We start from the raw sequence: 13927 nt of genomic DNA on the forward strand, positions 1-13927 counted from the left end.
AATGCCTTTGCTACATGCAATAATAATATTATTACCAATCTCGTGTACGTGTAATTCTAGACAAATAGGAGTACAATCGTGCGCAAAAGGAGCGTTATTAATTGCATTAAGTATATTGTAAATACAATGTAATCATTAGTAGGAAATAATTGCTTTAAACTAGTTTTGATTCAGGTGATTCCTTCGGGTGATTCCCATTTAATTCTTATTGAGTTCAAGATATTTTTCATTACTACGAATCATAGTTAATACGTTTGGTTGGGTGTAATATATCACATCTTCGATTTTATTTAACTAATAAGTTTTGCAAAGCATTGTTTTGTATAATTCTTCTTATTATATCTTTTCGGAGTGACACAGTAAACTCGCACATTATACACAGTGACTCTCACAGAAATCTTTCGGAACAATTATTTGGATTGATTGTATGGATTATGATTTTTTTTTTTTTATAATATAAGAGTAACAGACGAGCATGCAGTCCACCTGATGGTAAGTGGCTACTGCCGCCCATGGACATCTGTAATCAAACCCCAGGTAGGATTAGATATTCCTACCTAAGGTCGGCCACAGATGCGCCGCCACCCCTGAGGACTAAGCTGGAACGCCTCGGAAAAGTCTGTCTCCCTTACCACACCCTTCAAACCGGAACACAGCAGCCTAACACTGCTGTTATTGGGTATAAATAGGTGTGGCGGTGGTGCCGCCGGAGTCGAACCACAAAAAGTTCTACCACCTTCAAAGCACCTAGATTATGAATGAATTCGTCCACATTAATCGTTTCACTGCGAAATTCACACACGCAACGTGATTTTTATGTGTGTTTGTGTAAATCGTTGCAATCTAAAGTCAATCACTCGTGTAATGATCGCCACCAACTATAAGATAATCGCGTCGTGCATCTAGCGATATAATTCAAGGAGGGGCCCCCGCCGGCGCCGGCCGGAAACTCAACAATTGCTACTGTATTGAATTTTATTCACGAACTGACACTAAGACATTCACTCTATCCACTTATAAATAAGGACTATGCGTTATTAGCTAATGCATCTTACAGTGATTCGGAGAAAAATATTAGGTATATTTTGTGTTCCATTAAATATAATGATTCAATACTTCTGTGTTCCAGCGGTGTAATTAGACTAATAGGGTTAAGCCGTTATAATTATTGTGTCTATGTCGATGATGATATTTTTAACAGTGTATCTATACTTAACATTATTGCAACTTAGTATTATTAATTTGTAAAAATGACTTGAAATATTTGTTATGATTTAAACTCACTAGAGCGGTGGGTTTTAGACAGAGGGAAGTAACAAGATGTTGAAATCAAGCGTTTGATTTAAGTGTTATACCGCGGTTACATTATGAAACACGTTATGTTTATGCACATGTTAGGGAAACAATACCATATTGATATATTGTTTTTGAATATATCCCACCCAATCATTTCAATGTTATGTTGTTATAGGAGGAAGAATCCTTTCAGTTGTATGAACAATCATTTGCCTGTTCGGTCATTAATATTTTCCGTATCGGTATTTGAAGTACGTACACACATTTAATCCATAATGTAATTTTATTTATGTTAATAATTTATTTATGTTAATATTAATTTTATTTATGTACTTTGTTATTGATAAATCAAAAAAGTCTGTTTCTGTTGTTATGTTTAAAAATATGAAGGACTTATTTGGTGCATGTGTCATAAAGGACGAAAAAACGGTAAGTAGATGGTATAAATAAAACTATGCTTATGATAGCTAATCTTTATAATTATACGTATAATTATAGTAATTCATTAAATCAGTTGTACAAGTAAGACGTACAATGCTAATAAATAAAAACATAAAATTACATAAGTCGTAGGAAACAATTTACAATTACTTAAGTTGTATAAAACGTTTTTAATAAATTATGACAAAAATGTGTGAATATTAATATTCCTTTCAATACCAATACTGCTTTAGATATTCCTTTTATCTTACATCCGACCATATTATACGTTTCATGAGGAAATATCCCTTTAGAGCGTTTAGTGATTGTTGATCAATGGTAGATGTGTGTTTTGAACAGAAATATTTAGATTTTAGTCATCCTCTTAATATTTAAATTGGCTTTCTGTACTAAAATGTTGATATATTTTAACAACATACCTTTCGTTTCGATTTATATTCGATGTTAAAATGTACGATTCTAAGCCACATAGCTATATATTTAACTATATGGAGTTAGGCAAGTACGTATGCCGAAATAGTCGAAGTTTTGTAAAAGTATTACACATGACTTGGTTCATTCAGTTCATCGTTACCATCTGGCTTGAGTCATATCATCAACGAATAGTTGAAAGTAGGTTGTTTACTCTGGCTTACTGTGAAAACAAACAAATTCTTTTCCAATGCTCAATTCGATTGATTTTATTTACGTTACCAATACGAGTACAATGTCTTTGCTCTGATAAACATCGGACGATGATCAGCAGCTCTAACAATAATACGACCAGTGAGCTATAGGGAAGGTGCTCCGAGCTCTTGACGTTTCGTAGTAAATTACTGACTAATTATTTACGAATATGTTTCAATTTCCCGTTTTTAGGGATAAGTCCATTTATCCCTAAAAGCCAAGCCATTTCGTCAGTATTTTGAACGAATATTTATTCAATATTCTTAAGTCGACAGTTCTATAAGTTTCAATAGTGATCAAAAGGTACTGATATCGATAAGACACAATTTAAATTGAAATGGAAATTTGTTCAATTGTAAACTAGCATAACTGAAAGAAATTAGCATAACATTTAGTATAAATACATTTTTTCAAAAGGCGACCGCTTAAGCAATAAAACTAAAAGGAATTAGTCTTTAAGACCCCACTGTCGTTACCGAAAGCCTTAACCGCTAAGTAAGCTAATAAGTAACAGGGTTGAGGCCAACAGCTTAGCCAGTTTAATCTCAAGCCCTCGTTTTACCTTTTTTTTTTTTTTTTTTTGTCGAGGGGGAAACCTTCAAAAGGTACCCGACAACGTGGGAGCGACGCCGAGTTATGTGGGATTTTTACCGCACTAAAACCCCCCCGGTGGCCGTCCTCTGCGCTGCGTTGAGGGCTCCGGGATCTCCAAAGGAACGCAACCGGAGTCCTCTAAGCGCGTTGCCCCGTCGGGCTCCGCCCAGGTGAGCTTGCCGCTCGCCACACCATCTGGTGTATACGACGGTATGCGACCACACATACCGTCGTCCTTCCCGGGGCCGCTGGCCGGGCGGTTCGAGCTCCCACTCTTGCCGCCCGCAACCCCGGAAGCCCCCTTTTAGTCGCCTCTTACGACAGGCAGGAGATACCGTAGCCCTATTCTAGTCCCGGAACTACAGGGACACCGCACCGGGGGCCCTTACCTACGGCCGCGGCGGCTCCTCCTCCGAGCGGGTTCAGCGCGCTCCCTAGCTCGTTCGGCGTCTTCCTTCGCAGACATGACCACGTCGCAGAAGGTGATCATGCCGTTCCAGGCCTCGCTGCGCTGAACCATCGCTCCGACGATGGCCGACGGAGACAGATCCGGTCCCACTTTTTCGACGAGGATCCGCCGCTGCGACTCCCACGCTGGGCAGTACTGCAGCGTGTGCTGTGCGGAGTCCTCGTCGTGTCCGCAGTGATGGCAATGGGCCGTCTCCTCTCTTTGTATCCTATTCAGATACTCACCGAAACAGCCATGTCCGGTGAGTATCTGAGTAAGACGGTAGGTCACTCTACCCCTACTCTTCAGCCAGGCCCGCAAGTTTGGTAGGATAGCGTCAACCACCCTTTGGCGTATGTTCCGAGGCTCCTGGAGCCGTTCGCGCCAGCACCTCAGAGCGCGCCATCTGGCTCTCCTCCGAAGCGCTCCGATCGTCTCTTCATCGAAGGGTTCAGTCCTCTGACGGAGGTCGCGGATCTTATAGAAGACCCGTGCGTCCATATCCGCCAGAATGTCCAGGGGCGGAAACCGCCCCAGGACTGTCGCCGCCTCATACGATATGGTACGATAACCTCGGGCGACTCTGATTGCGATCGTACGTTGCGCGGAATTCAGTTTCCGCGCACGACGCCGGCTGGCAGACAACTTGTCCGACCATACCGGCGCACCGTAGAGCGCAATCGAGCGTATCACACCCGCGTAGAGGCGGCGGACTTCTTCCCTTGGTCCCCCGAGATTCGGCAGCAGTCTGTGCAAAGCACCCGCTACCTTATGAATTCGAGGGACGAGACGGTCGAAGTGCTCGTCGAAGCACCAGCGGCTGTCCAGTGTTAGGCCAAGGTACTTCATGAACCTGCCTATCCGGACATCCGCTTCACCGACACGCACTGAGGTCTCAACTGGCTCAATTCTCGGCCTACGGCCGTGGAACCATATCGCCTCGGTTTTCTGGGGCGCTACCTGTAGGCCCAACCCGCGGATCTTTGCTACGACGCATGCTACCCCGAGCTCTGCTAGCCGAACCGTTCTCGTAAAAGACACCCCTTCGGTGAGAACGAGGGTGTCATCGGCGTAACAGACGATGCTCACTCCTGGTGGGAGCACCGTTCTCAGCACCGCGTCATATGCAATATTCCACAGTAGTGGGCCCAGTACCGATCCTTGCGGCACCCCGCGCATGACGTTCCTCTCGTGAACGCTCCCATAGCGACCTGGGAAACGGATATACCTGTCCGACAAGTAGGCCTTCAAAACCTCCTGTAAATAGGAAGGCACTTGATGCACAGACAGGCCCTCCATGATCGCACTCCAGGGTAGAGAGTTAAAAGCGTTAACAATGTCAAGGCTTACTGCCAAGACTACTCTACCCTGGGATATGGCCTGCTCTGAGAGCGTTCTTACTCTGAGGATGGCGTCCACCGTCGAACGCCGCTGCCGGAAGCCGAACTGGTTTTTGGAGAGGTCCGGGCCATGGCACGCTAAGTGCTGGCTAATTCGAGATGAAATGATCCTCTCGAATAGCTTGCCCGCCTCATCCAACAAGCATATGGGTCTGTACGCTGATGGGGAGTCTCGAGGCTTGCCCCACTTGTGCAACAACACCAACCTCGCCTGCCTCCACACCGACGGAAATCGTCCATAGCGGAAGCAGGCGGTGAGCAAGTTTTGCAGCCTCGCCCCCAGCACTGTCAGCGCCAAGACCCAAGCCTGGCCTGGGATACCATCCGGCCCCGGAGCAGTGTTACGCCTCGCCATGCGCTTTATGGCTCCGTCGAGCTCGCACTCAGTGACCGCCAGATCGTCCGACCAACTAGAGACCGGCGACGCGGCGGGAGGACCCGTTTCGTCAGTGGTTCCTGGAAACAGGCTGTCCACCACTGTATCCACGAAAAGCGGGTCAAGAGTTTCCGTGAGAGGAGGCACCCATGGACGTAACTTACCGAGCACCATCCTGTACGGCCGTCCCCATGGGTCTCGGTCAAGTCCCTCCACGAGTGTGTTCCAGTTCCGGGCCTTGCTTTCGGCGATTGCGCCCTGAAGCAATATCGTTGCGGCCCGGTACTCCACGTACTTCTCCTCCCATTCCGCAGCGCCGGCTGACCGGCGTCGTCGAGCCCGAGTGTACTGGCGTCTGGCACGCAAGCAGGCTGCACGCAACCGTGCGATGCGCTCCGTCCACCAGTACACAGGACGTCTCCAGCCAGGTCTGACACGTGGCATCGCGATATCGCAGATAGCCGCCATGTCATCCCTGAGCCGGATCGCCTCCCGTTCGGGATCGAGCCGGTCGTCCCCCTCAGCGGCACTAGACCAGTCTGCGACGTGGGCAGCAGCGACGAGCAGGTCTCGGTCGAGCCGCTTCAATGCCCATCGACGTGGCAGGTCGTTTGCACGACGGATGTCCGCAGCCGGAAGCTGTAACACCACGTCCACCAATATGTGGCGATGGTCAGACAACGTGAGTAGGTCTTCGGCCACTCTCCAGCCCGTGACCAAGCGCTCGGCAGAAAGAGTCGCCCAAGAGAGGTCTACGATCGACTCTCCCTGCCAACGCACGCACGTGCTGACCGAGCCACGATTCAGTAGACGTAGGTCGAGCCCAGCTGCCCATTCGAGCGTTGCCCTTCCCTTGACACTGTCTCGTCTGTTTCCCCAAACCCTCGAGTGGGCATTAAAATCGCCCATCACGAGTACCGGTCGGGGAAGACAGAACCGAACACAGTTTGCCACACGGTCAAGGAACGCTTCGAATGCCGCCAAAGTGCAGTTCGGGGAGACATAGCATCCCAGTACCGCTAAGGGACCCCACTCCACTGCGACTATGCCCCGCTCAGAGTGGAGTCTAGAGAACGGGGGATCTCTCTCACCTCCCGCCCAGTACACGGCGACGGACTGCGCATCGTCTCCTACCCACCGCGGATGCTCTGGAACTCTATAGGGCTCCGCCACCACTGCCAAAGAAACCGAACAGTCCACGACGCATTGCTGGAGCAAGTCCTGCGCCCCGCGGCAATGGTTCAGGTTCCCCTGGAGTATTTTAAGTGACGGAGACCTATCCATTAGGAGTCCATCGCTTCCGCTGGCGGACAATGGGACGAAGCGCTGGGAAGCGCAGGCCCATCTGTCCGTGCCGAGCTGGCAGCTTTGGCCGCCGTCTCGTCTCCTCCGTTGCCTCTTTTTCTCCTTTTCGGAGGCGTGCACCTCTTGCTGCCCAGGCGGTGGTCAGATGAACGACCGAGGTCCGAGCATAGGGCGCATTTCGGTGTCTGTGCTCCGCATTGGCGCGCCCTATGACCAGGCTCGCCACACACGTAGCACAGTGCGCTCCTATCCCTGGTGCTGGTACACTGGTGCCGCGCATGCCCCATTTCGAGGCAACGGAAGCATTGAAGTGACCTAGGCGGGAGTATCTCCACCCTGGCAGACACCCACCCGACGAGAAGTCGCTTCGCAGCGGCTAGCTTACGGATGGCTGTTAGGGGACAGCGCACCCATACTGTCCCTAATGCAGAAGGCCTCCGCCGAATCTCCCCGACTCTAACATCCGTGACGGCGCACCCGCAGGCCGCAGCGATGGCGCCGGCGACGTCTTCCTGGGTGACGGAATCGTCTAGATCCATCACCCTGGCCTCCCCTTGTTTTGAGGGTCTCGCCACCTTAACGCCCATCTCAGCGACGACTGCTTGTAGCTTTCCTGCGAGTGCGTCGGCCTTTTCGGCACTGTCCTCACCGGCCACTTCTATCAGCAAGCCACCGTTCAGGGCTTTCTTCTGACGCACCTCGACGATGCCCAGATCGGTTAAATTAATCCGTCCCTTCGCGGTCCTCATTACTTCAGCGTAGGTAACGGATGACCCCTCGGGCACCGTTACCGTGACTGCCGCCGACTTCGGCACTCGCGGAAGCCTCTGTTTAGTAGCCTTCTTCTTACCGGCTCGCCCCTTGGTTGCCTGAGACATCGGTGCCGGTGCAGCATTGGCTGCAAGAGGCCGCTGGAGAACATTCTTCCCTCGGCCACGACTTGGAGTTTGTCCTCGGGCTGGCTCCACTCGGGTTGTAGGCGTACGCCGTTCCTTAGCTCTGGCTTTGCGCCCCACTACAGTCACCCACGCCTCGGTTTGCGCAGCTGAAGTAGAAGCGACTGGAGGCCGCTCCGGCGCTTTAGCCACTGGGGGACGTGCGGGCGTGACCTTCTGCCCTAAGGGAGGCCGGATCGCTCTGCCTGGGAAGAGCTCGTCCCTGAAGGACGCCAGTTTCTTATCAATGATAGACCCAATCCGATCCATCAGAGCGTCCTCCCCGTTTCCGGCCTTTCTCGGTTCTGCCCGGGGCGGCTCCGGTCTAATCGGGGCTTTATCACGGCGTAACTCATTCAGTTCCGCCGTGAGAGCCTCCACCTTCCCGTGCAGGCTAGCAAGCTGGGAACGCAATGTTGCATTCTCCTTTTCCAGGTGTGCAGTGGTCGCCCTCTGCACTACCTCTGTCGCTGCTGCCTGCACGTGGCGCACGGCCAAGCGGATGGTGCGCACCATGTCCCCCTTCAAATTGCGCGACTTATCTGCGACCTTCTCTATTATATCTAGGTTCTCGATTATACGAGAACCTAGGTCACCTGTGGGCTGCTCATTCATCTCCCGGCACAGCTCTTCAGCACTCGGGAGAGAAGTCTTCGCCTTAGATTTGTCCACTGGTAATGGGGGATGCAGGAAGCCTTCCTCATCCCTGCCTGACTGTGGCTTCACGGTCTTCCTTTTGGGCCGCTCACTTCCGCTGTTATTCGCCGGTAGCGCTCTCTTGCGGGCGCACGCCGACTTGGCTGTGGACTGTTCCGACACTCCTGACATAAAGGAACAGTCCGTCAACTCGTCTGTGTCTGACGAGACGGCTGGTGTGGGTGGGGCTACTGCCTTACCCTTAACCTGCCGCGTCTTCCTCCTCGCCGCTGGTACAGCGGGCAGCTTCTCGATTTCGCTTTGCAAATCGGAGTCCGGTATCAATAAGCCTTGGTCGTGTTTACGAAGGTCGGCGGATTGCCGACCTACGAGGCAGTTGTTGCCCCCTCCAGAGTACGTGGGGCTGCCCTCCGCCGTAGCAGAGGGGTGGGATTCTCCCTTTCGGGTACCCACCTGGAGACCGTTTTCACAACGTGCCTTATCCATAATTTGCTTGTTTTAAGGGGTGAGCTCCCCTGGGCCGCTCTTAGTCTGGTCCTTCACCCTTCGCCTTCCGGTATGAGTAACTCTGCCGTATAGCCTCGGAGATCATTAGGACACGCAAGCCCCCTCACCACGACAAGGTGGCAGCCCATTCGAGGGGGGCCCTCGTTTTACCTACGTATTAACTTTTCTTTTAACGAAATCTATATTTGCTGATTTTCAACAGTTTCAGTTATTTTAGAATGCGCTCATATCCTAGTGATTATATACCCCGTTAGGAGGTGCGATATTGTTATTTAATTTACATGAAATAATTATTTTTAGATTTGTTTACTTTATCTAAAGCATAGTGGAGCCAGTTGGCATCGTAAAATAAAGTCGTAAACAGTATCCTTTCATATAAGTGTGTCCTAGCATCGGTCAGTCATTGTGTCGGGCGATCGTTCGTAGATATTATTAGAATGGGTCGTAGCTGGTACACTCGGTCGTCGTACTTTGCGAAACTGCACAAGTTGACGTGACTGTTATACTTAAGTATAGCAGGTACAATTTACAATATTTGCCGCGATTATCAGAGATGGGCTCGGTAGATCGAGATGTCGTAATCGAATCGTTATCGTATTTGTAAAACATAAATGTGACAAATTGTCGTATTCATGATATTTTGATTATTGATTCATATTTTAATCATTTTCAAAGTATCCATTAATAACTTGCGCCAACAAATAATTATCAGCTTTAGGTATACCACCTTATCCACCATTCTGGCACAATGTGACACTCTTAGTACCTTTTAGTTACAGATTATCTGTACATAGATAGACACATAAAACTATATACATTGTCATGACGCAGTAGGCAGCAGACAAATGCTTAATTTATGCACCCAGAACTTCCATTTGGAGGGGATTCAAATGATTCATTTAGATCGGATCAATTAAACTGGATTTTCTTGCTTCGTTTGATTCGTCCGACCGATTCGCGCTCGAGAGAATCGATTGTTTATTTTTTAGCAGTCGCCCATCTCTAGTGATAAGTATAATTGAAGCGCATTGTTGCGCCACAATGGGAGCATTGATGTTAACTGCTGAGATACCTACACATTCTTTAGCACGTCGACTGCTCTAATTTCAATACGATCATTCAAGTTTTTATGGGACTTTCGACATTTGAATAGAAACGGTTTAGAAATGAATGTTCGTAAAATACTCTTTTGATGCTATTCGAAATGGGTGAACAGCGAATTTTCAGTAATACCTACTGATGTTTATTCGTTGTATTCAGAAATATTATATAATTGATTTTCAATAATTGTCAATGTGAGCATAAATAGTTAACATCTATATTCCGTAGGATTTCGGTTAAGTATGACTTTGCTGTCTTCCTTGGAGAACACTCAAGATGTGTGCCTTACTTGAATGTAATTATGTGTGTTGTTTCATGGTATGTTGAGGCTCATTAGTTAAGATATTCTTCGAGAATGAATCACGTGCGCAGTTATGGTTATAAGTTCCGCGTGACTCACCGCTTTCTCGATTCTCAAACTACAATATGCCACTATACGCTGCGATCAACAGCTGGTTTCGCTTTTACATGTGGAGCCAATATAAGTACAAAACATAAATATACGTGCCAATGCAGGCGACTCGTTCGTGAAATCGCAACGAAAAAAGACCAATGCCCCGACGGCGCCACTCGCTGTTCCAGATATTTCTTAAAGGTTTTCCTTTAGTGCTTCGTTTTCGTTACTACGATCAATGATTAAATAAGTGTCAATCCGTTGAATCACAAACAGGCCCTTAGCTGCGTTATAGTAGAGTCTGTAGTATTTATAAGTATCTCATATTAGATTGCTATATTATTACACACTTGCCTTGATATCGGTATCGATGAGTCATCTGACGCCGAGCTTGGAGCCGGCTGTGCCGACTTCGCGACACGCACTTATATACGGTATAAACCGACAAGCGCCGCCGCTATATAATAATATTACCTCTCTCCTTCGTAATTGTAGAGCAAATTTATGACTTCGCAGCGGGAGTCTCATTACTTGTTCTCAGCGGCGATATTCTTCTTGTCTGTGTGTTGCTTAAAATTGCGGATCGATGCAAATTTTATGAACCTATCCCCTTTGCATAAAATAATTTGAAATCGCCTGTCAATACGGTTAGAAATGTTACAAGCGGTCGACGACGCGTTGTTAGTAAACACGGGACCGGTCGTTAACATGGGTCGTAAGTTCGTAACTGTCCCTCGCTGTCCGTCCCACATTCGATCGAGCGGAGCTTTTTAAATAAACAGGATATCTTATCTTTTACAGTTACAAAGTAAACGCGAGCTGTTCTTCAAGTCGGACACGGTGAGTGGGGGCGGTGTGAGCGCCACGGGGCTGGCGAACGCCGCGCCGCCCGCTGCGCCGATCGCGCCCTCGGCCCTGAAGGACGCGCTGGCCAAACGTTCCGCGACCCTCCCGGACCCGCTCGAGAACAACCACCACGACGCTAATGGCGGCGCGCCTAACAAGCTAAGCAATAGCGTGTCCGTGGACGTCGGGAAACCGACTGCACCGCCTCAGATGCCCGCTCCGCCTGTACCCACCTCAGCACCACCATCAGTACCCGCTCCGTTAAGGAGTACAGAAAATATTATTAAGGTATTATAGCTATACTTTACTACTGTTTGTGCAGTTGTTAGAATTCAAAATTGTTTTTCATTAGATTAGATTACGTAAAGAGTTTATTCTATAACGGAATGATAATAATTTCAAGTTTTTTTTTCATCCAGAAACCGGACCACCCACCAGTCGCGCCAAAACCAGACCTACCTAAGATAGAAAAACCCAAAACCAAAGAACTAGATGGATATGTCGGATTTGCAAATCTACCAAATCAGGTGTACAGAAAGGCGGTCAAAAAAGGATTCGAGTTCACATTAATGGTCGTAGGTAAGGAGAAATTGCTTGCTTTCAATAATTTATGATTCTCAGATAACATATTACGAAGCAGACAGAAACACGGAGGCTTTTGTGTTACGAATAAAGATCGTCCGTTTTGTTTTGTATAATGAGGTGTCTGTCGTGCGTAGCATTTTATATTCATTCGGACAATGTTGGCAAGCTGGATTTAAGGAGAATTCATAGCCGTAATACGATCTTTCTTTACATTTTAATTGTGGCGAATAATCAAAAAATGTTTGACATTCTTGCTCTTTATTGTTCGTTTCGTTTAGTCATAAGGTCATAACAATATGACCGTTTGTCATGTTATGAAGAAAAGTCTTATTTCAGAAAGAATAAAAGATTAACTGGCATATGAAGTCACTAAATGTCGTGCTGAATAGATGTCAACATAATTTTTGGCTTCTATAAAATGTTAGATTCCTTTCATACATATACAGGGTGAATTTTTAAAACGGGCCTTCAGGGCCACATTCGAAACTATAAGGATTAGCGAAAAATGCTGAAAGGAGTTACGAGGCCGATTTTGATAAAAACTAAAACTGCATCATTAGTTTTTTAAAATATTTTTTTCCTTAGCCGGGAATCGAACGAGTTCATTTTGAAAAAAATTACACCTCTATATTATTACACTATCTGATAGTGTCGCTTATAAGGATCAAATTCTGGGAAGTAATGTTATGTGACAAATTAAAGGAAAAGGAAAATTTTGAAGAAAATACGTATTTTTCCATACATTGGCATACTAATCCTTAAGGATTATACATAACAAATGATTTATGTATAATTCTTTAGAAACAGACATAAGTCATACCATTGAAGAATTTGTTGGTTAATCAACTAATTATTCGATGTTATGACTATGACATACGGCTTAGTATGAGAAAGTAATAGTTTGGCAAAAAAGTTACCGCCGTTTTTAGGATTTATTTTTTAATGAAAATAGATAACTGATTAAATAGTAAAATCCTATTGTTTGTTGTTTACAACTTCGTTTCAACGTTAAATATGATTTTCTATATCTCTTTTTTTAAGTAATCATTCGGATTTGACTCTAAAAAGTAATTCTCGCAAATTGTCAAGTTTACATCTGATTCTGTATTAAACGAAACTCCGCCCATAGCAAGTAAATCTATTTTAATGGTCCTAAAAATAACCTTAGCTAAGTCGGAAATAAAAAATATAAATTATTGGGAATAAAACGTCCATTTCGAATGATTAGAAACATTGAGCCAAAAAAAATGCTTAAAGTAATGAATGGCGGGAACTTAACTGCCAAATTAATATGAAAAAATATGTATTTTCTTAAAATTGAGGCTTTTCCTTTAGTTTGTCATTTATCATTACTTTCCAGATTTTAATCCTTATAAGCAACACTATCAGATAGTGGAATAATATAGAGGGTGCATTTTTTTTCAAAATGAACTCGTTCGATTCCCGGCTAGGGAAAAAGTTATTTTAAAAAAGTAATGATGCAGTTTTAGTTTTTATCAAAATCGGCCTCGTAACTCCTTTCAGCATTTTTCGCTAATCCTTATAGTTTCGGATTTGGCCCTGAAGGCCCGTTTTAAAAATTCACCCTGTATACCATACAGTTTCATAAGTTACTATTGAAACGTCACCTCATATTTTAACTGTCCGTTAATTTAGCTTAGATATGATATATATTTTGACAATAATAGAACCTTTATAAGTAGGTATGTCCAACAGCTTGTAACAAAACAAACACTTAACGTTTCAGGCGAGACGGGTCTCGGCAAGTCGACGTTAATAAACTCGCTGTTCCTCACGGAGGTGTACGACCGGGACAAGCACCCGGGCCCGTCGCTGCGCGTCAAGAAGACGGTCGGCGTGGAGACCAGCGTGGTGCTGCTCAAGGAGAACGGCGTCAACCTCACGCTCACCATCGTCGACACGCCCGGATTCGGCGATGCGGTCGATAACAGCAATTGGTTAGTATCTTTAACCATAGACAAGTATAACTATAATCTCACCATAACAACGGGTTTATGGATTTAATGGTGGAAAATCAAATGATAATGCTTCATATCAAAATTATTCCTTACTATTACGTTCCTATACTAAAATGTCTATTCTGTTCGCTCTTTTACTATATAGAAATTTTAATGTTTACACAGGAATCATAGTGATTAACAGGGTCAAAACTAGTTTTTATTATCCTTATGAATTAGTTTAGGAGTCTGATTCATGCAGCCCCAATAGCTTGAAAGTCTCATGAAATTTTGGGTAACCGTTCCTCTGATTTATTCATAAAGGCAGAAGTCTTAGAAAATGTAATAGAACCCTAAATAGACAGACAATTTCATTTCATTAATTTCTAAAGACAATTTACTGCGAAAGATTTATGCG

At 45.9% G+C, this 13927-nt stretch overlaps 1 protein-coding gene across 4 annotated transcripts in view; it reads left to right on the top strand.

The window, feature by feature from the left end:
- pnut (septin 7-like protein pnut) overlaps positions 1-13927 on the top strand; it is a 62189-nt gene that overhangs the window by 36010 nt on the left and 12252 nt on the right. For all 4 annotated transcript variants that reach the window (XM_073088275.1, XM_073088264.1, XM_073088253.1 and 1 more), the window contains exons 2-4: positions 10922-11254; positions 11386-11545; positions 13299-13509. In XM_073088275.1, coding sequence (XP_072944376.1) covers positions 11177-11254; positions 11386-11545; positions 13299-13509 — 449 coding nt within the window. In that variant the 5' untranslated portion in view covers positions 10922-11176. The remainder of the gene's footprint in view (positions 1-10921; positions 11255-11385; positions 11546-13298; positions 13510-13927) is intronic.

The sequence above is a fragment of the Epargyreus clarus genome, unplaced genomic scaffold, assembly GCF_041222505.1.
Source record: "Epargyreus clarus isolate Ecla_fem2 unplaced genomic scaffold, WU_Ecla_fem_2.2 ptg000003l, whole genome shotgun sequence".
Taxonomy (NCBI): domain Eukaryota; kingdom Metazoa; phylum Arthropoda; class Insecta; order Lepidoptera; family Hesperiidae; genus Epargyreus; species Epargyreus clarus.